The following is a 25,480-nucleotide window of genomic DNA, read 5'->3' on the forward strand; positions in this document are numbered from 1 at the left end:
AAAAAGCAATTTACCATTAATACTGTTTCTCTCCACCACTGTACAATAATTATTTTTCTCCTTCGAGCCGAACACTGTGTCGACACACTCAGTGTCAACTATTATATTATATTTTTTCTATAGTACCCTTTCTTTTCTGTTGATCAATCAGGAGCAGTTTACCAACGTTGTATCTACTTGTAGAAAACAATTAACCATGTGTCTATTTATACTGCTCAAACAGTTCTAAACCAGTGCTTTACACTTGCCATGAATTAAATCTATTCACAGTAAGCAAGTCATTCCAAGCACGGTTGTTGCATCAGTGTGTTCTACCTGCTAATAGAACTTTATCCCTAAAAAGCTATTTACCATTAATACTGTTTTTTTCTCCATTACTGTACAATAATTATCTTTTTCCTTCAAGCCGGTAAATGGCCGGCTGCTAAAAAAAACCCGGGCACTGACCCCTATTTGCACCCCAAGACAACGGTCCTGAGTACAGGTAGCCGACCTGTGTACCGTATATAAAATTATCAGGCCAATAAAAAGGCCTAGTGTGATGCGCCACTGCTATCTGCAGCCAAACAGTATAAATTGATTGAAGTACATTGCACTAATTTTGATGTATTGCCACCATACCCCGCTGGTTTGCCCAAACCCTCTCCGAACTTGGAAGCCAAGCAGTGGAGGGCCGGGATAGTACCCAGGTGGGAGACCCCTGGGGAAGACCAGGTGTGGCAATATAAACATAAGGGAGGCAAGCCGCCGCTTCAATTTAACTACTGTACCCATGACTGCCAGAGAGAGCCGTTGTTATTAGAAACCATTGATTATATAAGGCTGTGACCTATTTTTTGTAAACCACTGTGTATACCTATCGTGCAATATCAGCACACTATATCGATCCATAAAGGGAACTAAATCATTTCTCTGCCTATGTTCACTGGTAATCGTACCTTTGAAAAACTCAGTGCATAAATGATAAAGTAAAGTGTGACATACTAATTATTATTCCTTAAACAATAATAGTTTGAGGACCACACTACATTTTTAACCAAATCAATTATTTGAATGCAGAGTGCCATTTATTTTAATAAAGTCTTTAATAAAAGTTATATATTAAAACAATCATCAAATACTTGTAAATTTACAAAAAAGGAGTGCGCCCAAAAAGCATTTTTCTCTCTTTGTCAGGTCTTCCTTGACAAAACCCCAGTGTACAATCATTGACCCTAAACGCTGGGCGCACCGCTAACCCCATAACTACCAGAAATTATATTCTAAAGTAGTTCTAATTCAGTTGGTTTCCTGATTAATAGATTAATTCTTAGTCTGTGCAGATCTACACCCTCTTTCTTGAATGCTAGAACTATGGCAAGGCATGCTGGGATGTGTAGTTTCACAACAGCTGGAGGGCCACAGTTTGGACATGCCTGTTCTATGGCTTAGGATTGCTACCTAGCAACAGCTCCCACCCTTCTCACCCACTACGTTGCTATGTAGGTCCGCTGCTTGTGCTCTCTAGGATTGGTTACAGTATACTGTATACCTAACATCCTTTGATTCAAGGTACTCCAAATGCCCAGAAGAAGCAACAAGAGCAGCCACCTAAGGATCAGATATTGATTCTTTCCTCTTCTCTGCTATACAGTACCATACCTCCCAACATGACCCTCTCAAGGAGGGACAGAATGCTCTGTTTCTGGACTTCCATCTTAATTTATGATTGCCATCACCTGTTTTAAATAGGGTAATTGATAAGAAAGGTGTTTCAGCGCAGGTGATGGTAAACCATAAATTAATAGGGAAGTCCAGAAACAGAGCATTCTGTCCCTCCTGGAGGGGGTCATGTTGGGAGGTATGCAGTATTTGCAAGTTTCCCTCAGTTTATAACATGACCGGCTACCATACTTGTCTACCTGACCCTCTCCATGCAGGAGAAAATGCTCTGTTCCTGGACTTCCCTGGTAATGTATGATTTCCATCACCTGTGGTGAAACACCTTTACATAGCTCCTCAAAGGTGACTGCAATCATATATTACCAGGGAAGTCCAGGAACAGAGCATTTTCTCCCGTATGGAGAGGGTCAGGTAGGCAAGTATGCCGGCTACAGTACAGCACGGTTATTCCAGTTCTTGGTTCCTAGTCCAACCCAGATTCTATTCTTAAGGCCCCCATACACGATGTCGGCACTTTGGGCCGATAAATCAGGTGAAATCGGCCCAAAATCGCATGTGTTTGACATCTGATCTGATGCGCGGTCCCGTGCGCATCAGATCGGATCAGGGCGTCGGACCTGCTGAAGATAAGATATATCAGAATCTGGGCACATCTTGGGTGCTTAAAAGCACCATGATCCGATATATCTATTGTGTAGCTCTGGAGTGGACCCTCCTCCGCCTGACCCCCCGCAGCAGCCGCAGCACGTCACCGGAAGAAGCAGGGAGATGGGAGAGAGGAACCACCGCTGCTGCAATGTCCTGAGCTGAAAGTGAGTTGTTCTCTCTGTATACATTACACTGAAATCAGGCTTGAGCTCCGGCGGAGTACGGCGCCTGATTGCTTATGCGGCTCTCCATAGACTGTGTTTAAATTTTAATAACACAGGAGTCCACAGAGAGCCGTACAGGCAATCAGGCGCCGTACTCCACCGGAGCTCAAGCCTGATGTCAGTGTACCGATGTTACCTGCACAGGAGTCCATGGAGAGCCGCATAACCAATCAGGTGCTGTGTTGCTACGGAGCTCAAGCCTGATGTCAGTGTACCGATGTTACCAGCACAGGAGTCCATGGAGAGCCGCATAATAACCAATCAGGTGCTGTGTTGCTACGGAGCTCAAGCCTGATGTCAGTGTACCGATGTTACCAGCACAGGAGTCCATGGAAAGCCGCATAACCAATCAGGTGCTGTGTTGCTACGGAGCTCAAGCCTGATGTCAGTGTACCGATGTTACCAGCACAGGAGTCCATGGAGAGCCGCATAATAACCAATCAGGTGCTGTGCTGCTATGGAGCTCAAGCCTGATGTCAGTGTACTGTATATAGAGAGAACAACTCACTTTCGACTCAGGACATTGCAGCTGCGGTAGTTCCTCTCTACCATCTGTGGCAGTGTCCACCACGTATTATAGTTTTACTTTGTCTGAATATTGTGTGGCCTACTGTACTGTATTGCTTGGTACTGAACATCAATGTGGCAGAACATAAGACGTGTCAGCTGATGAGAGTGCTTATCTGTCTTTGCTTGTCTAGATTTTTTTTTTGGGGGGGGGGGGGGCAATGGGGAAATTTACTAAGCAGAAATGGCATAATCATTGCCATTTCTAGCTGTATCTAGCCAAAATTTACTATGGTCGATATACATTCGTATTCCAGGTGAATTCGCATCAGATAAATCACATGAGATTCATCTGACGCAAATTGGATGTAAAAAATGGCACATCATGTGTCAAATTGGATGTAGCCTTCCTGGGAAGCTGCCGGGGAAGTTCAAGGGAAATAAGATGCAATTTACAGGTCAGACAAATCTTTCTAGTGTATGGGGGCCTTTACTCCTTCCAGGAGAGTTTCTCAGATCTGATCAATGTTTGGTATGAATGTTCTATTTCACATTTTCCTTTTGCATACAACGGTCTTGCGTCCTTTCTTTAAGTTTGCTTTAAGAAATGAGGGACATTTATTTTCCTTCTTATGTCTCTCTTGTTCCAGCTTAGCATTACCATCTGTAAGCTTATGTAAAATCGGACCTCAGGGGGCGTGGCTTAGCCTTATATACAGCAGGTGCATGTGACCAGAGTGCACGTGCATGACCTGCCGTGCACGTGCACGTGCACTGCCTGTGCACACTAGTCCCGCAGCTAAGCTCCCTGCTCCCCAGGCTGTGGAAAGGTAAGTGAAAGTTTTTCTTTCACTATACCATCCCAGCGTATGTCGGTAGGCTTGCACCCTAACCCACTGGCTGTTGCTAGGTGGAAATCCTATTCCCTAGAACAAAGACAGTTTTCAGATCATAGATTCCTGCAAACTAGAGTCTCTCTCAGCAAGAAGAGTTAGAGCAGAACTTGCTGAGCCCTGATTGGAGGTGCTTAGCACATGCTCCTGTGACCCCTGTGATTAGCTGAGACTAGAGAGAGTGAACCCTATGATTGGCTGAGAGTATAGATAGTGCTGTGCAGGTCATTTAGAGCACAACTGTCATGTTTGCAGCCTCCCTGTGTCCCTCCCAGTTTTGGCCTTGCATATCACTCTAGTCTAATTGAGGCTCTGTATCCTACCACCTCTTTGGAATTTTATTTGATTTATTACTTGGGCACCTGGTGAGGCACCTTAAGGCCATCATGCCCTACGTATCTGCCTATTGGGTTAGAGGTCTGGGCCAGGGGTTAGAGGTCACACAGGGGGGGCAATTGTGCTTCACTCTTAGTGAACTGAAATCGGCCCATTGGTCGGGGTTTGCGTCTGCTCATTTCTGCGCATGTTCAAACCCAAACTGAGCGGCTTTGGCGATTTACAATGTTTGCAGCGGGGAGGGAGGGCTGGGCGCTGATGTGGGGCAGTGGTGGCGCTGGGTCATGGGATTCCAAGCGTTTCATGGGTGTCACATTTAAATGCTGGCTGTTAACATGGGAATGCAGGTGGGACAAAGTCTGTCTGTCCTGTCTTTGTCTCAGCGACCACAAATATAAGTCAGTCTCCAGTGATTTATATTTGCGAAGATAAGATAATTAATTTGATAGTCAGCTACCATCGGATGCTTCCTCCTGCTGCGGGCACATGCCTGGGGGTGTGTCTATGTAACACATCTGCTCACATGGCTGCGGAGGGGGGAAATGTGGGAAGGGGGGTCTGAATTCAGCCCTGGGCCGTGGGGTGGTATCACAAGTGTTCAGTAATCTGCGAGCTTCGCAAGTTACAGAGTCAACCAGAATAACCCCCAGTAACCTCTAACACTAATATGTTATAGTTATTTTCTGTTGTGTACATCTCCCATCATGCACTGCTGTAGATGTTCTCTTCCCCCTCAGCAGTGCGGTCTTATGATTGGGTAGCACAGGGTGGGGGATTGTTTGCTCCTTATTGTTTTGTATGTATGTATATAAAGGTATACGGTCATTGGGTTGACACCATTATGTCAACATGCAGAAACGTCGACATGGTTCTAGGTCGACATGGGTCTAGGTCAATAGGTCGAACAAGTATTAGGTCGACATGGGCAAGGTCAAAAGGTCGACATGGGGTTTTTCACAGTTTTTTTTAGCCAACATGTGCTGACAGGCGGTATTTCATGCCCTACCCTCCACTAGGGTGTGGAGGGAGAACAAAATAGGGTACTCTTTACCTAGCACGGCGCCCACGATTTTGATCGTGGGCATCACAGGTAAAAAAATCGCGGGCATCGCGATTTCCCATAGGGATCAATGTTAAATTTCTCAATTGACCCGATTTTACTGTTCAATGCCTCAATTGACCCGATTTTACCATAGGAAACAATGTTAAATGGCCCACAGAGGCCAAATGGCCCCCACAATTGTTAACGCCACTCCACAATCAACGTCAACCCGAAGCGTGGCGAGCGGCGGTGGTAGGCGTCCTATGACCTTTTCCCCCCCACTATCCACGTCGGCGTGGAGTTGAGAATAGAATAGTGTGGCGAGCGCAGCGAGGGGACGCGGATACCTTCACAGGTAAACGCGTCCCTTCGCGGGCTTCACAGGTATCCGCATCCCCACGCGGGGCTCGCTGCGCTCGCCACGCTTCGGGCTCGCTGCGCTCACCACACTATTCTATTCTCAACTCCACGCCGACGTGGATAGTGGGGGTATGAAAAGGTCGTAGGACGCGTACCGCCGCCCCTGTCGACCTAGACCCATGTCGACCTTTCTGCATGTCGACCTAATGGTGTCGACCCAATGCTTGTTGACCTAATGTTTGTCGACCTAATGATCCATGCCTGTATATAAATTAGTTGCATTCAATTTTTTTAAAAATTAACTGTCTTCTACTAGATTTGTCGGGGAACTCGCTGAGCTAATTAAGGTGAAATCTAAGGGCAATCATACTGATGAAACAGAATTCTGTGAGCATTTCCCCATCTTCATCTGGGCTGTCAGAGACTTTTTACTGAGATTGGTGATTGATGGAAAGGAGGTCACAGAAGATGACTATCTGGAGAACGCCCTGAAGCTGAAGACCCGTAAGTATTGCTTGTGACTTGATCTATAAATTCTGAAAGTAAATGATAACTGATATTTTTATATTTCTTCTCCTTTATATGAAAGCTGAAAAGACACCAAAGATTCAAATGTATAATAAGCTCAGGATATGCCTTCGGACGTATTTCAGTAGCCGCAAATGCTTTGTGTTTGACCTGCCATCGCCAAACAAGGATGTTCTCCAGAAGATGGAGGACGCTCCTGAGAGTATGCTTAATCCTGGTTTTGTGGCTCAGTCAAAGAACTTCTGTGACTATATCTTCAGGAATGCTGGCGTGAAGCGAGTTAGCGGAATTTACCAGGTTACTGGAGACAGTAAGTTGACCTAATGCACTTTTTGACTAAACTTGATCCTTGCTAAATGTCCTCCGGTTCTTGATGAACGATGTAACGATCCACAAATGACCAATGATCCCACTCATGAAACTATTTTTTTTAAAGCTTTATTATTTATCACTGACGCAGTTTCCTTCCAAGCTGTCTGATACCACAAATCATCCATCGGTTCCATCGGTTCCATTCCACAAAATGAGAATTACAATGTTCTAATATTGTTGACAAGTCTTTTTTTAATGCTATTAATTAAAAATTTCTTAATGTGCTGTTGTTTCTGATGGTTGACTAGGTCACAGTCATTTTGCCTTGTCTGATAACACTTGTGTGAAAGAAGCTTTTATAAAGTAAAGGCGCCCATACATTACAGTGACTTCTTCTTCCCTCGGAGTAGTTGCAGGGAATGCTCCCTTAAGGCAGGATCGCATATGATATATCGCATGCAATCCTAGCAAGGCCTAGAGATTGCTTCTGCAGCTGGATCGACTTGGAGGGTCCTAATGTGATGTGCACCGGACCACGGATCGCATCAGACCTGCTGTATTTTACCTGCAATTTGGCTTCTTTGCTTTGATTGCCGTGATTAATCACAGGAAAAGAGCTCAAATTGCAGGTAAATTACCCAGTGTATGGGGGCCTTCACTGTGTGAAAGCCAGCTCGTAAGGAGTACACCAAAGACTGATTTTTCTGGCTCAATATAAACAATGCCTAAACCTACAAATCGCCAGCCTCCGCCATCTGCCACCAGCCGCCGGAAGGGGTGCAGCAACCAATTTAACTAGCTTTCTCTAGCTGACTATAATCAAACCCAGATGTTCTAAACCTGCAAGGACAGAATGTGTCGCATAAGGCTGCATAATATCTATGCACATGAAAAAAAAACTGATCATGAGATTAATCCGTTCTTGCCAAAAGTTATATGCACTTCTTTATGTTTCTTGGCAAAAGTAAAATGCAGTTAAAATGACCAAATAGGTCAAAGAGATGCAATGTATTTCATAGAATAAATTAAATTATATCAGAAGTAGTGCAACATAGACATCTGAGTCTATTGCCAAATTACAAGAAAGCTTTTCAGTTGTACTGTACTGAAAATAATGACATGGCATTATGGGGGTTAAATATAAATGTATCATGACAGACATAAAGTGATATTTTAGTACACAGCTAGACACAATACACAAAACATTACCTACCATACACGTCTGCGAGCCATAACCACAGCGTTCTTATTGTTCCTGTTTCCACAAGTAGGCGCTTGCTGCACGGGCATCCATCTCCCGGACGAGCCCCCACTTGTGGAAACAGGATCATTTCCATGCTGCCAGTGTGATGCTGATGGAAGAATTTAGCTAGACAAATTTTTTTAAATCATTATTATTTATTAACTTAATACATTACCACATCATTGAATGAGACATCTTCAGTTCATACAGTTCCTCAGTGTCGGATGACAACAACACTGGGTGTGGTTGTTACAAACACTTATATGTTATGATCGTTTCTATAGACACTCCCACTACTACTCTTATCACCACCTCCCTAATATGTCACAATGTATATACTTCTGACCCTATTTGGTTATTATGTGTTTTACTTTTGTCGAGAAACATTTAAAAGTGCCTATCATTTTTGGCAAGAACTGATTCACCTCATGATCAGCTTTTTTTCATGTGCATAGATATTATGCAACCTTATGCAACAGAGAAAGCTAATTAAATTGGTCACTGTATGATATGATGTTGAAAATAAATGTAGATATACAATGACTAGAATTATATATCTTTGACAATGTAAAAGGTTGGGGTACCGAGGTTGGGAATCACTGCCTTAGATGATATTGTGTATGAACAATATTGTTAATGATTTTCCATTGAACTGCCTATACTCCTGGACTAACATTGTTGTGCATACACACTGACCAATACTGTTAATGATATGTCACTCCTGAGGTCTGATTTTGGCTATGACCAGTAAGAGACACAGAGACTGGAGTAAAATTAACATGTGGAGGTTTAATGAAGTTTCTCTACATACACAGGAAATATTTATTCATTTATTACCAGTTATTTTTATAGTGCACACATATTCCACAGCGCTTTACAGCCCCTACCCCAGTGGACCTTACAATCTACGTGGGTGTGGGTTGTTAGGTCTACAACAACTAGGTCAACAAGCATTGGCTCGACATGGGTCTAGGTCAACATGGGTCTAGGTCGACATGGGTCTAGGTCGACAGGACATTAGGTCGACACAAGCATTAGGTTGACATGGTCTAGGTCGACAGTCAAAAGGTCGACATGGGGTTTTTCACAGTTTTTTGACCCGAATGTCAACACAGTCAACATGGACACAGTTTGAAGTGCACCGCATCCCTTTGCATCACTCACTTTGCTTGCTATGCTTCGGGCACACTATTTTATTCTCCTGCCCCGCCCCAGTGGATGGTAGGGCATGAAATACCGACTGTCGGCACATGTTGCCTCAAAAAACAGTAAAAAACCCATGTCGACCTTGTCCATGTCAACCTAATGCTTGTGTCAGCCCAAAACCATGTCGACCTTGTTGCCTGTCGACCTAGTGGTGTCAACCCAATGCTTGTCGACCTAGTTGTTGTAGCCCTAATGACCGTATCCCAATCTACATTCCCTATTACGCAGTCTGCATGTGTGTTTACACATGCAGCCCCTCCCCGAGAATGAAGGGAATCCCACGGATGTCAGTCAATTGGACTCCCCTCAGCCAATCACGGCAGAGCTCCAGAGGAGTTGTGTGCCTGATAAGCTGTTCTCAATGTTAATTGGGGGAACCATAAAAGTGACCTTTGCAGTCAGGGTAGCATAATTAATTAAAAAGTGGAAGCGAAGGAGGACAGTGAATAGCGATGGCACCTCACATACTGTATAGTATCAATCCGCGGCACTGTACTGTACTATTGGAGCAATCGCCACCCAACTGGAAAGCAGTGAAGTTACGTGATTTCGCCATAGTACGCTTCAGTGCGCCATCACAGCCCGACAGCAAAAACAGGATAGATGAAAGTGGCTACATCTGTATTTAGGGAGAACATTTTAGGTCAGGGGTTGTGTAATGGGATTTACACACCTACATTTATGAACACAAGCTAGTGTTCCCTCTAAGCTCCTTTTATAGGGTGCTGCACCCTTCCCATTTTTAAACCTCAAAATGCACCCTGCCCTTTTTGTGTGAGTCACTGTGCACCCTTATGCTGCCCCCCACCACAATGACATGCCGCTGAGAACTTTCGGTGTGTGCCTTCATGTGTAATGGGTAATACGGTGTATGCCATACAGAGATTCTGAATCCCTTACACTGGAAGTAACCCTTTTGTAGCTGCATTAGAATAAAGTCACAGACATGACGCACACATGCAGATGCGCTGTAAGAGAGGAGAAGTCCCATGTGCAGCCTCCTCTGTCTGGGCCCCCTCCTCTGTGCCAGGAGCAGTGCCCAGTGCCCCTAGCGCAGTAGAGTCTGAGCACTTGCATGCGCATATAATTTGGAAGTGTTGTTTTCAAATTGCCCCCCTTTCTGATCCTTCATTTAGCATCACAATTAGTATTCCCAGAGGCCTACTTGGTGCCACAACGGTCTTTTGAACGAAGGGCCTTTACCGTTGACTGATTATCACGTATGTAGTTTTTGTGGTTAGGGAGTGTGGCGTGCACCCCCCACCCCCCATTTTTCGCTGCCCACTTTATTGATGTATGTGGTTTCTAATTGACATGATGTGCTTTGCTCCCTTTTGGGTTTTGAAAAAAAAAAAAATAGATGAAAAAAAATATGAGTGCAGTGTGGGCCCTCCTGAGACTCCTCCTCCTGTGTGCACCGCACACATTGTACCCATTATACATACGTCACTGCACGTGTCTCTGATTCAGGCCATTTTGTAGCAAGCTATAGAGAGATTTCTCAGTCTGACCAAGAAGTATAGAATACATTAATTTATTGTTTTTCTCATGTTAGTGTTGGCTAAATTGGCACAAACCTACACAGAGACTATCAGCACCTCCAAAGCCGTCTGCATGGAGGAGGTGGTGCTATCTCTGTCTGAGATAGAAAACATAGCGGCTGTGGAGGAGGCAATACAGCACTATGAGACCAAGATGAAGGACAGCGTGGTGTACCCCACCGAGACACTTGACGAGCTCCTAACTCTGAGCAGAAAGTACGAGGATGAAGCTCTTCAGATATTCATGAAAAAATCCTTCAAGGATGAAGAACAGAAGTTCCAGAGCCAATTGGGGGTGAGTGTCAGATCCAAACATAAAACTAGTCCTGCACCCTGACATACAGTAGGATCACTGTTGAATCTAGAAATGTTGTCCCAAATTCAATTACTCCTGCATTTGGATAGGGACCCTCGCACAGCGTGGCCTCACTAAAAGGGACGTGGTTTAGCAGGGATCCCGTGTGTGTGTGTTTTTGTGTGTGTGTGTGTGTATATGTGTGTATATATATATATATATATATATATATATATATACACAAAAAAACCGATGCGCAAAAAGTAGGAAATATATAGTCCCTTGGGGATGAAGTAAATACCGTCCCAATGTCTGTGTGATCACAATCCAAAGATCACAGTCCAATGGATAATCTCCCACTCGGTATAAATTGCACTCAGATCTTTTGTGATCCGGCCGCACTGTTTTCCACCAAACTGGTGTTTTTCCTGGGTCCAAGCAGGTAGGGAATCTAGAAGAACTTTGAAAACAGGCGCTTCATAGTGCAGTATGCTTTTAAAGAAATTGTGTTTATTGGGTATAACAATACATAAAAAGGGGATGGGTGAACGTACCAGAATGAGCGGTATCGACAACCGCAGTACATAGAACGTAGACAGGGTGCAAGGCACCAGAGATAGGGAGCCGGTCAACACTCGCTGCTCCTTTCTTAGTAGTAACGTCGCTAGGCCACGCCCCAACGCGTTTCGTCATCGACTTCGTCAGAGGGCTGGCCTAGCGACAGTCAGTAACCTCCTTTATCCTCCCTCCTGCCCCGATCAACGATCGAACACAGTTGGAGTCAATCAATTAATAATTGGCACCATAAATGCACTCTCACCTAATGGTATGCTTGTCATGTTTACAACTCATTCTTATACCAATAAAATTAGCTTAGGTCAACAATAAAAAGACAAAAAATATATATATATAGTATAAAACAAGGCTACTTAGCAAAAAAATTTTATAAAATCAAGTGCCATCAAATTTAAAAAAACAATCATTTTCACTAAAAAATTCCATAGGATTATGTACATTTTTTTCTAAAAAACACAATTATCTCTTAATACATGCTCCATTTATCATTACATCATTTGGATGCCATAAAAAAACATTTTTATAAATAAAGATAAAAATTTCAATACAAAATATATTTTTTAGATACAAAAAATGTATAAATGTATATAAATGCATAGAGTCCGAATACATGATATTCCGCTGTCTTACTGATGTTAAAACTGACAGCCGAAGGGAAACAGAAACAGAAAAAGAAAAAGAAATTGATACAGTTATAAAAATAATTAATGCAACAGGATAACTTTGGACAATAATTAATGTAACAGAATAACTTTAGACATTGCTTTCTTACATTTCTACGACCCTCCGTCGTCTGAAAAGAGATGGGTATGTCACTGCTCGTATTCCTAGGTGACAACCTAATCGCCGACACAGTCGACTATATTTTATAGGACCAACCAAACCTTTTATTATGCCCAGATTGACTTAATAAGTTTATTATAATACCAATAAAATGGATAAGGACCTGTGAAATAAATAAGGACCCGTAACAATAACGTCCATACACGAATCTTCACATGTCGACCGTATACCAAAAACTGCTTGCAAGATATTACACACAAACCAATTTACGGGATAATTTATATAGAAGGGTCATATAGATAAATAACTTGTCTGTTTTTAAATAACATCTCTTAACTGAGCATATATCAAATTTACAACTATATTTTATCCAATAAATGGAGTGATTTCCAATCCCTCGTTTAACCCTTGTGGGAACAACGTAGCAAGATTGAACATCCACCAAGACTCCCTTCTCAGGAGCTGTTTTTCTCTATTACCACCCCTGATATCCAGGTTAACTCTCTCCAGGCCTACAAATCTCATACCTTAAGGGTCCCCATTTTGACATGTTAACAAATGTCGTGGAACACTATGGTTTTTAAGTTTGTTTTTTATATTCCTAAAGTGTTCCAAGATTCGTATTTTAAGCACCCTCCTGGTTTGTCCCACATATCTCTTTCCACATGGACAACTCAACATATATACCACATACGTGCTGTTACAGTTAATGGGACCTTTAATTTTAATTTCTTTTTCATTTCTGCCCATTACTGTTTTGCAGCCTCTCAGCCCATGGTTACACATTTTACATTTTCCACAGCTAAGGAACCCTTGGAAAGGTACATTCCCAAAGCTGTCAGTGTTTTTTCTTTCTACTTGAAGTGGTGACAAGCTGGGAGCTAATTTATTACGTAAAGTGCTTGCTCTTCTGAATATCAATTCAGGACGCGGTGTTACAATATCTTTTAGTAACGGGTCCAATCTTACGACTGGCCAGTGTCGTGTAAGTATCCTTCTAATATCATCTGTTTGGGAACTATATTGTGTTATAAACGGGCACACCAATTTTTTAGTTGTGTCCCTGGATTCTCTATACTGTAAGAGACTGCTTCGATCTAGATTTCTGCATTTTTTCAAAGCAGTTTCAATGAGGGGTTCGGGGTAACCCTTCTCTCTGAACCTTGATATATATGTCAGAGCTTGATGTTCAAAAACCTCAACCGAACTACAATTCCTTCTAAGACGTAAGAGTTGCGAGTAAGGGAGGTTTGACTTCCATTTCTTTGCATGGCAACTGTCATATTTTAAATAGCTGTTGCTATCCACAGATTTGAAATGGGTGCTGGTCTCAATTGTTTTGGGAACCCCCTCTTTTATTTCACATTTGAGATCCAAGTACTCCACACTTGTACTATTGAAATTATATGTGAAACTCAAATTGAAGTCATTGATATGTATATATTCAATGAATTCCAGGAATACACTTTCTGGTCCCTTCCACACCACAATCAGATCATCTATATACCGTTTATAATTGACAATATATTCAGAAAAAGGATTATTGCTATATAGATGTTTCTGTTCCCATTCTCCTAAGAATAAATTAGCGAACCCCGGGGCACAAACTGTCCCCATCGCTGTCCCGCACAGCTGGATATAGTATTGTCCCAAGAATGTAAAATAGTTATACTTTAGGACAAACTGTAAACACTTAACCAGGAATTCTACTTTTTCATTTGTTAGAGCAGGATCTCTGCTTAATACATCTTTAATACATCCCACGCCCTTCTCGTGGGGTATCGATGTATACAGAGCATTAACATCTATAGTGGCCCAATTATATCCCTCCTGCCACTCAATGGTATCTAAAACCTGCAGCACCGCAGTAGAATCCTTTATATACGAATTCAATCTGGGTACATATTTTTGCAGATGATGGTCCACATATTCTGAGAGCCTGGCTGTCAGGGATTCAATCCCCGAAACTATCGGCCGTCCTGGAGGGGCGGACTGATTTTTATGCAGTTTGGGCAGATAATATATTGTTGCCACTCTCGGATATTCGTTATACACATATTCATATTCCTCTTTATGTAGTAGACCTCCCGTCCTGCCATCATCTAAGAGTTTTTTTAAATCGATTACAAACTCTTTGGTCGGGTCACCTGGTAAGCATTTATATGATATCGGGTCAGCCAGCAGTCTTTGCATTTCTTTGACATAGTCTGTTCTATTTAATATAACAAGGCCACCGCCCTTGTCTGCCTGTTTTAGTACCAATTCATCATTGGTCATGAGTTCTTTTAACGCTCTATTCTCTCTGTATGTCAAATTGTTTTCTTTAATCTTAAATTTTTATGGCAACTCTTCAAAATATTTTCTAACCAATTGTGCGAACAGCTCAATATTAGGGCCTCGGGATTCGACTGGATAATACGTACTGGGGTTCTTTAAACCTGTTGGATTACTGAGTGGTAATGGGTCTCTCTGAAATTCTTCAGATTCTAACATCTTATTCTCTCTTTTTGAGAAGTGACGTCTTAACGTGAGTTTTCTGATATATAAGTTTAAGTCTACTTCTAGTGAGAATTTATTTACTTTATTTGAAGGGGCGAAAGAGAGACCTTTATTCAAAACTTCTAATTGGTCTTTTGTGAGCATGGTGTCTGATAAATTAAATATCCCTTTTATTTCAGATTTTGGGGGGTCTATGTTAATAGTCTCCTTTTGAAAACGGGAACCCTTTCTCCCTCTTTTGCCGCGTCTTCGCGGTTTCGTTTTCCCCATACCCGAGGGGAATTTCCCTCGTCGGGGCGTTGTTCTAAAAAAAGATTTTGTGTATGTTCCCCCTGTTGTTGTAGGGGTTGGAATCTGTTTTGTAACTGTGGGACATATTCCCGTGATTGATTAGAGTAATTTTTTCTCCATGGTCTGGAGTCTTTTTTGGAACCTGTCACTTTAATCCATCTTTCATTAGAACGATCTCTTGAGGGGTAAACTGATTCGTTTTTTCTATCTTCCCACTTAGTATTCCACCTAGATCTTGATGTGTCAGGTTGTGGGCGGTTCCAACCTGTTCTATTATTTCTATTTTCCTGTCGCTTTTTATTCCAGGACCTAACTTGGTTAAGCTCATAATCTGTTTTGTCCCTTTTAAATTTACTAACTTTAATTTCAATAATTTCCTTTTCTGCTCTAGTCACTTTGGTCTCCATGTATTCTTTAAACTCTATGACTTCTTTAATATTTTTTGTTTCTAATTTGCCGTCTAAGGCCACTAATTTTGTTTCTATTTCTTTAAAATTTTTCCTTTTTTCTAAAATGATTAATTTCATCAATTCAATGGAGCTGTTTTCTAAAATTTTATACCATTCTTTTAAAAATGCCTCATTACCCTGACCAAAGGTGGGCTCTTTGTATAATCGCAAGCCTCTTGGTACTCTTGCGATTTTTACATAATTTTCTAATGTTTCTACATCCCACCATGTTCTCATTTCTCTTAATAGAAGGTACTCTAAATCACCATAAATATCTCCCTCTGCCTCTAAATTGGCAGTTTGTTCAACCACATTAGCAGCAGCTGCATCTGCAAACACATTCACATTTTGCCTAGATCTCTTCTCACGAAGATCTGCAAATCTGGACATTATATTCCTAATGCAGCAATCGTATTAAAGGACAAGTTTCAAAATACACACACAAAAAAACCGACAGTATGCACAGGCATATAAGGAGCGGGTTCAAGCCATCCTCTTCAAGGAACAAGTCGACCTTACCCCATCCCTCCAATCTGGAGATGACATCTATAACCTACTCTTTAAACTTCAGAAAAAAGAGACAGATTTCTTATTGCACGGCAGCACCTTGTCAGATTACTTTCGACATCGGATGATCCCTCGTGGATTCCGCATAAACAATGTGCCTACCATTGGCAGAAATAGCCCTGATTTCTGCCTTAAATGGATTTCCATTTTGAACAAATGCAGCCAAGATCTGATGATCTTGGTAATTGAGGAGTCAGCAAAATTCTGGAGAACACCAGAACCAAAATCGCGGAGCTCCGTACAACGAATAAATCTGTTCTTGATGACAAAAATCATTCACCCCTGTGGAAAAAACTACAAATACAAGTGGATCAATACAAGACTGACCTGGAGAAATTCAAGAAGAAGAAATGGAGCATCGTTCAATCTGACTATGAGGATTGCCGAGTGTATCGTTGGCTAAATGGTACCGAACCCCCGAGATCAAGGGGCCGCCCGAACTTCAGAGCAAATAGAAAACCTCGCACCCACCGTGACCAGTCTCGCTATACCAGTGATAGCGACTTCGCACCTGAAGATTCTGATGACAATCCAAACCAAGGTAACATCCCTTTAGGCCGGGCAACACGGTCCAATTTAGACCTTCGCGGACAAGATACACGAGGAGGGGCGGACAGAACTCCCGCATCTACAAAACCTTCGTCAAACAAAAAGAAACCCTCATCTTTAACTTAAGCTCGCATCCCATCTCTGAGATTGAACAAAGGGTTTTAAATCGGGGTCTTTCTTTTGTCCTGACCAATACCCATGAGGACTTCAAGTGGAAGGTGGATTTGCATAAATTCAATAGATCTATGCGGATTAAAGAATTCTTCCAGCATTCACAATCAATCCCTTCCGATCGACACAACGACTTTTTGAAAAAACACGCCAAGTCCTCTTTTGACCCTCAATCCTTCAACGCTGCTCTAAAAACCTTTCCAAGATTGGTTGATGAATCCATTTCTAACTTCAACAAAGACTCCCGCAAAAAATATTCCAACCTACACCCCGATGAACAACGGGCTCTAATCCATCTCTCTAAAAGGGCAGAAATTATAATAAGACCCGCTGACAAAGGGGGTGCAATTGTCATTCAAGATACTGTAACATATGTACATAACCTAGACCTGATGCTTTCCGATGCCCTTACGTGCAAGAAACTGAAGGGGGACCCGACTATACAGTTCAAAAAAGAAATTGACAGCATCCTTACTGAGTCTCTCCAGAAGGGGCTCATTAGCAAAAAAGTGCTGGACACTCTGATTCAGCCGTTTCCCATTGTTCCAGTCATATACACATTACCCAAGATTCACAAAAACCCGGTTAATCCCCCTGGCAGACCTATCATCTCTGCCAGGGGCTCCCTCACGCAAGCCATATCCCAGTTCCTCGACTGTCTTCTGCAACCATTCATCATCCAGCAACCATACTACCTTAAGGACACCACACACTTGTTGAATAAATTACAAGCTTTACCATCGTTACCACCCGACACGGTTCTGTGTACCCTGGACGTTGCCAATCTTTATACCGTGATTCCACATGCACAAGCCATCATAGCAATGAAAAAATTCCTACTGAGGGTTAAATTTGACAAACTGGACATAGACCTGTTCCTTCAATTACTCCAATACACCCTCTCTAGAAACTACTTCCTCCACAACACCGAATACTACATCCAGCTAACAGGTTGCTCAATGGGTTCCAACGTCTCGCCAGCGCTAGCAAACGTCTTTATGTTTGAGATCGAAAATGACTTTTTCTTTCAAGACCCCAGCATCTACAACAGTATCATTCTATATTGTAGATATATAGACGACCTGCTCATACTTTGGTCCGGGACTCAAACTGAGCTATCCAATCTGATCGCACAGATCAATACCTACGATTGCCCCATTAAACTAACCTCTACAAGCAGCACCTGTAGTGTCAACTATCTGGATGTGAAAATTACATTGCTTGATGGTAAAATTGTGACAAGCCTGTTTTCAAAGCCAACTGATCGCAACACGTTGCTCCACTCAAGCAGCAACCACCCACCAGCATTGAAGAATGGTCTCCCTAAGTCACAGCTAGTCAGGGTGGCTCGCATCACCAGTGATGCAACTAAATTGGAACCTGCACTGGACGACATGGTACAGAAATTTGCCGACAGAGGCTATAATGTGTCTGCACTTGCAAAACATAAGCAAGAAGTCTTAAAGACACCCAGAGAGAAATTCCTGGCTCCAAGCGTGAGAGACCACAATTCTGATACTCGCATTCCTTTTGTGACCACCTTCTCCCCCTCTAGCCTGGCGCTCCCTAAAACATTACATACTTGGTGGCCGATCGTGACCAGCGACAAGACCTTACCCATCTTCTCCAATAAACGTCTGATGCCTAGCTACCGCAGAGCAAGAAACATCAAAGATATGGTGGTCAAAACTAATGTTGACACCACACATGTCCCAACCTTGTTCAACATTAAAACTAAAAAACCAGGCTGCTACCGTTGTCCATCTTGTACCACCTGTAGCTACATGGAACCGGGCTCTACCTTTAAACATCCCTACACAAGAGAAAAATTTAAGATCAAGCATGTCCTTTCCTGCAGGTCTCAATTCATTGTCTATATCATCATCTGTCCCTGTGGGAAGTATTATGTCGGACAAACCATTCGCACCCTGCGCGAACGCATGGCTATGCATCGCCATGCAATTAAGGCTGCCCTGGAGGGCAAGGACATGGACCAACCTGTCGCTAAACATTTTAAGGAATTCCGTCACTCACTTACTCATTTCAAATGTAAAATTATCGATCACATCCCTCCACTTGCCAGAGGGGGTGATCGACACAAACTGTTGACACAACGCGAGTCTGAGTGGATCTACAAATTGAACACTTTGGCCCCGAACGGACTTAATGAAAAAATCTCCTGGGGAGCGTTCATGTAATATTTGCTGTCACCACTCTCTGATCCCGCCCTATGAATATTAGATTGCAGTCTGACATTGATTATGTTATTTATTATGTATGATGCGTTCATTGACTTTTGACACTAGTATACACACTGGTGTCTGCTTTTCATTTTACCTTTACTCTCAGTAATTCTACACATTGTCTATTTAGCACTGTCACTCGTTATGTATATGCCGCAATGTATGTTTATTGCACATTTCGTTTTTCTCACTTCTTCCAACCTTTTTTCAGGTTGGTCTTCTATTGCTACATCCTAGCGCAGGACAGCTGATCGCTACACGGGGTGCCGTGACCCGGATAGCGCAGCTGACAGGAGGCGGACCCCATGAATGGAGAAGTCTGACGTCACTGTAAGCTGGCACCGGCTACACACCCCCGGAAGTACAGCATCCAGACGCCGTAGCACACACACTGGTTTGACTGCACAGGCATATAAGGTACCTTGGTTATGGCATTCTGTTCTTTCCTTTGCACAGCACTGTATGCACTTTAAGTCCGTCCTGACGAAAAGGCTGAGGCCTTGAAACGTTGACGACCATGTATTTATAACCTCTGCACTATAAACGTGTATTTACAAAAATCCGGAGAGTGCCACTCATTTTTTCCTTGAGGTCTGTCCCAGGAGAATATTGCCACTATCATTCCCTTGTGTGGAGGCACCACGGTCTGTGACCAGATATTAGCCGAGAGTGCCAATCAAACCCTCTTCCATATATATATATATATATATATATAGAAGAAATGACTGGGCACTCGAGGACTCGCAGGTGCAGGTAAAACAAGACCAATTTATTCCATAGTGGGTCTTACAGGTGTCGTCAACGTTTCGGGGGCCATACTTCACACTGTCTGCACTTGGTCCTGACGACGGGGGTATGGCCCCCGAAACGTTGACGACACCTGTAAGACCCACTATGGAATAAATTGGTCTTGTTTTACCTGCACCTGCGAGTCCTCGAGTGCCCAGTCATTTCTTCTATATATTCTGTGGGCAGTGCTACGTTGCTGCCCTCTGCAAGTTGGCACCGGGGCAAGGTATTGTGTTCAGCTGATGTAAGCCCAGAGTGACGGCCCTTCCGGAGTTCTATATATATATATATATATATATATATATATATATATATATATATATATATATATATATATATATATATATATATACACAGGGCATGCAGAGGTGGGAGAACTAATTCATCTGTGGCACCTACAGTAAATACCCCCTCCCCCATATTAGGCAGAGACAGGGCCAGTGGTAGGGTATTTGGCATCCCCCTGCAAACTAGAATGCTTTTCTATGAGAATTACTGTGCAGGGCCAATGTGGAGGTTACAATGTTCCATCTCCCCATTACAGGTAGCGGAATTCAGTTCCACCCCATTCCCCCTCACTTTAAACCAGGCATGTCCAAAGTCCGGCCCAGGGGCCAATTGCGGCCCATGCCATCATTTCAAGTGGCCCGCAGCCTCCAGCGCCTTTACCTTGCTGTCTGCAGCAGTGAGGAGGTGCCGGCCAACACAGTAAGATGAGTTTGGTGTGTTTCGGGTGAGTGTGTGTCCAACCCCTGTGTCTGCAATTGTATATCACACTCTTCCGCAATCACTGTGACAGGAGTGTGCGGGGAGGGGGGGCAGCAAGGGGGAAGCTTGCTCCCGTAACATGCAGAGTGGAGGATGGCGGCAATGGGAGCCCAAGCATCTCCTGGGGGACATAGTGAATGGGGGCAGTGTGGGGGACATAGTGAATGGGAAACATACAGTAAAGGAGGGTTAGATCTGGGGACATACAGTGAATGGAGACAGTGATGGACATTCAGAGAAGGGGGGCAAGTTAGGGGACAGAGTGAATGGGTGCAGAGTGGGGAGCATAAAGTGAAGGAGGGGCAGGCTGGGGGACATACAGAGAAGGATGGTCAGACAGGGGAATATAATGTGAAGGGGGCAGGCTGGGGGACATAGAGAGGGGGACCATTCTGATGTGATTAATGATTCAAAGAATGTCAGGCTGAATGGTCGGCCCCCCACATTTTCACCTCACCAAATCTGGACCCCTGCTTTAAACTATAGATATATATATAGGAGCCAGTTCACCTGTTGATAACCCAACGATGATTAGTGTATGTGTTACCAAGGTAACAGACTAGCTAACAAATACAACGCATAAGTGAATTTATACAGATGTGGCCGGGCTCTTCTTTGCTGGCGAATCACCAGAACGTCACCGCTGGCGATCCACCAGCAGCCCAGCCTGCCATCTGACTGAGATGCGCGCGCGTCTCAGTGTCCGTGCGCCGGGGCAATGGGACCCTGTCTGTCTCCGCTTCAGAGAGACGGACAGGGTTGGGGGGGGGGGGGTGCGGGGAGGCGGTGGGGACCCCGGGTGACCGCCGACAAGCCGGCGGGGACCCGGGGGAAGCCGTCGGAAGGGGACGCGCGCATGTAGTGCGCGCGCGTCCCCTTTCGCAAATACAGGTGGCAGGGGATGGCGTCGCCATCGCCATCCCCTGCAAAGAAGAGCCTGGCTCCATCTGTACATAGAGAAGCTACATAGTGAAAACATCGCTACTAAGCGACACATACTCAGAACCGCTCACATTAACAACATTGTTACAATCGCTATAATACACCATAATACTATTGTATCAATCAGTATGTTTGGAACACGTGGTGTGACCATTTCTGCTGTGTTTGATACTTTTGACCACTCTCTTTTCATACAAACACTACACTCCCTAGGTCTTAATGATACAGCCCTTTCCTGGTTCACAGCTTACCTATCTGATCGCTCTTTTAGTGTTCACTGCTCTGACTCTACTTCCTCCTCACTACCTCTGTCAGTCGGAGTTCCGCAACTCTCAGTCTTAGGTCCTTTGCTCTTCTCAATCTATACCTCCTCTCTTGGCAAACTAATCAGCTCTTTCCAGGGCCGGCCTTAGGCATAGGCCAACTAGGCAATTGCCTAGGGCATTTGGAATGCCTAGGGGCATCAGCAGCTTCTGCTGATTAAAACGATATGCAGCATGTCTATATTCTGTGTGTGAGTGAGGCTGTATCTGCATATGAAATAGTGTATTCATGGAACTCACTGTAACATAGCATTCCGTATGCAGGTACAGCCACAGTCGCACACAGAATATAGGCATGCTGCATATCATTTTAATCAGCAGAAGCTCCTTGTGTGTGCTGGTCAAAAAAATGCAAATAAGACGAATTTTCAGCAAAAAAGGCACTGAATGGGTGTGCTGGTTCTATTTAAAATATTGCGGGTAGGGACACCAAAATGATGACTGCTATGATGAGGGTTGATGGTGCTGGGAAAGGGGAGACGGAACTAGTGGCAGTGCTAGGGGGCAACAGTCAAAATCTTGCCTAGGGCGTAATTTAGGCTAGGGCCGGCTCTGGCTCTTTCGGATTTCAGTATCACTTATATGCAGATGATACTCAAATCTACCTATCAACACAGTGTCCTCAGTCCTCAGTCAGAGAGCATGAATGTACCATTAAGTCAGTACTAGTGCTGTGAAGAAACCAAAGCCGGTCAGCTGTCTAATCATTAACTAAAGCTGCTTGTTATATCTGGTTACGAATGGAGCTACATTATTCTGTATAACAAAATACTAAGTCAGATATCGGTATATTCCATACCTTGTTTTAAACCATTGAGTAGAATTAGTCCTTTTACATTATCCGTTTAGATCCTGATCACCCCTGAAGAAGTCCTCATCAGACGAAATGTGTAGGGTCGTATCTGCTGATTTAAGTCAGATGTTGGATCAATATTGAAATCTTATGAGAATCACCAATCTGAAAGAAATATCTTTTTGTACTGATGTTCTGAATAAATACATTGATTTTACCACTGTGTACCTTTTCTGGTGAAAGTATGAGCGCACTTCTACAGTATATCTCTTCTTTTTCCATTTCTATCCCCTGTGCCTCGATTAACAGCGAGGTGTGCTGCTACCCCAGGAAAAAGGCCATAACCCCCCCCCCATATATATATATATATATATATATATATATATATATATATACTTTACTTGATTCATGGACTCAAAGGGGCTTATGGCAGTAAGGATGGTGTAATGGTTAGCATTAGTCCGGGTACTCCTCTTCCTCCTACTCTACTACCTCTCCTATTCCTCCAGTCCGGGTACTCCGGTTTCCTCCCACAATCCAAAAATATACTGATAGGCTATTTGGCTCCCAACAAAATTAACCCTAAAATGTCTGTATGTGCGTGTACATGTGGAAGGGAATATAGATTGTAAGCTCCGCTGGGGCCACAAGTGACCAATGAACCTCGACACCGTACCGCCTAGTTCTCAGAAAATTGTTAATGTACTAGAGATGGGCAAAACGGGTCACTAAGAAGAGCTGGGATCAAGAGGCCAATCCGTGGAAAGATTCGACTCTTTCGGACGAATCTTCGACTCGCTTTGGAAAAAAAGGGTAATTTGATAATAACGAAGCATAATTTGTTTTACAATCATTTATTGCTATTTTTTTTTTAAACCGTGAGCTGAACAAATACACTGATCGATGACTGGGTGCAGAATCGCCATCGATGGCAACCATCAATGGCGTCTGCACCGATGGCCATCCCTAGCAGCAGCAGCCTTGTTATTCTTTCTTTCACTTGCAGTCGCAGCACTGTACTCAGTCTCCAGAGTCAGTACATCTCAGCTGCCACAGGTGGCAGTGCTGAGCTCAGGCAAATGCATTGTAATTAAAAGCAAAACTGAAAGTAAAAGAATGACGGGTCACCTTTTTGGGATCGGCTCACTCACTCTTTTATAGGATCCATCCAAAAGATCAACTTCGTTTGCGAACGACCCATCTCTAAAATGTACCAAAATTGAATATAAATGTGTATGCCCAAAAGGCAAGGGAGGGTGAGTGGGGCTGAAACTTCTGCAAGAGGAAGTACTTCCTGAAAGGACCTGCCCATATACCCCTCTCGCAAGTTCACGCCCTGATTGTCTCCCATAGGCTTCCATCAAAGCTGCAACCAAACTTTATGCAACTAGAAGTCCATAACCCCTTACTGCAAACACAGAACTGTATGCCTCTTAACTACGCTCTGGCTTAGGCAGCCCTTGCTTAATCAAATCTTTTATTTTCTCAGGAACGTGTACTACAGATAAAGGAGGACTTCTGCCGGGTGAATGAGACAAAGTCTCGGGAACGCTGTGAGAGTCTTATTAGGAAGCTTTCTGCAGGATTTGAGAGGGTGCTCTCTGCAGGAACATACAGCGTCCCCGGTGGCCATAACCAGTTCCAGCAAGAACTGGCAGCAATACAGCAAAATTATCAACAGACAACAAGAAAAGGTGTACAGGTAGGTGGGTGGGGCTTATTATTTGACCAATCAGATGTCACTTACTGTAGCATATGTGTTTATTGGATCTGAGCCCTTGTGACCCCTTATGTTATGTACTTCATATAACTGTGATTACTCAGAACTTTATACAGTTCAAACAGCACATTGAAAATGAAGTATGACTATAAATTAGAGGTGTGCACCAGGCACTTTTTGGCTTTTTTTTTAATTTTATTTTTGGTTTTGAATCTCTCGTTGTGGTTTGGATTGGTTTGGGCAAAAATACCCTTTCAGGCTTTGGATATGTTTTTTTTTAACTCCTAAAAACAGCTGTAATCACCAGAAAAAAACAATCTGCTCCTACGCTATCATTAACTTCAATAACTTCCATTTCCTCTCATTTCCAGTCTATTCTGAACAGCTCACACCTCACAATATTGTTTCTAGTCCAAAAGGTTGCACCGAGGTAGCTGAATGACTATGTCCACAAGTATGCGGCACAAACACGTGGCCCATCTAGGAGTGGCACTGCAGCTGCAGAGAGGATGGCAGTTTTAAAAACTAGGCCTCAAAGAGCACATAATACAAAAAAAGAGGTTCAAGATGGAATTTTCCTTGGGCCCTCCCATCCACCCTTATGTTGTATAGTAAATAGGACATGTACACTTTAACAAACCAAACATTTCAGTGCCAGGGTCTGCCACATGACTGTGGCTGAAATGATTGCTGGCTCTATAGAGGCAAGATCTCATCCTCATCCTCTGATTCCTCATCCTCTTCAGTGTGTACATCCTCATCCTCACAGAGTCATACCTCGGGGGCGTGGCCTAATTTGGGGGCATGGCCTATGCCCGCGGCTTCTTTCGCGAGGCCACACCCCCATTTTGCCGCTATGGGGGCATGACCCAGAGGCTCTGTGAGCCTCTAGCCATGCCCCCAGCCCCCTGGCTGCGGGAATAGACGCTGTGCGCATGTGCACAGCGTTTATTCCCCGCTGCTTAGCAGCTGACAGGGGGGACTCCCAACAGCCCCCCCACACCGCGGGACACTGCCGCCCGTGGGTGGGACAGCGGGACAGGCCCTGACAATTGGGACTGTCCCGATAAAATCGGGACTGTTGGGAGGTATGCAGAGTACTAATTCGTCCCAGCTGGAATCCACAATCACAGGTCCCTCTGGAGGCAATTGCTGGAAATCATTGTAGAATTCAGTGCTGCACCAATCGGCCACTGCTCCTCGGCTGCACATCGTAAATG

At 43.6% G+C, this 25,480-nt stretch overlaps 1 protein-coding gene and 1 pseudogene across 1 annotated transcript in view; both read left to right on the forward strand.

Annotated features, from left to right (window-relative positions):
- LOC146019781 (guanylate-binding protein 2-like) overlaps positions 1-25,480 on the forward strand; it is a 125,501-nt gene that overhangs the window by 40,920 nt on the left and 59,101 nt on the right. The window contains exons 5-8 of the mRNA XM_083152335.1: positions 5,989-6,176; positions 6,262-6,510; positions 10,517-10,797; positions 24,030-24,242. Of these exons, the coding sequence (XP_083008461.1) occupies positions 5,989-6,176; positions 6,262-6,510; positions 10,517-10,797; positions 24,030-24,242 (931 nt within the window). The remainder of the gene's footprint in view (positions 1-5,988; positions 6,177-6,261; positions 6,511-10,516; positions 10,798-24,029; positions 24,243-25,480) is intronic.
- LOC146025310 (5S ribosomal RNA) lies at positions 608-726 on the forward strand (annotated as a pseudogene).

This window comes from Crinia signifera, chromosome 7 (assembly GCF_055691185.1).
Source record: "Crinia signifera chromosome 7, ASM5569118v1, whole genome shotgun sequence".
NCBI lineage: Eukaryota > Metazoa > Chordata > Amphibia > Anura > Myobatrachidae > Crinia > Crinia signifera.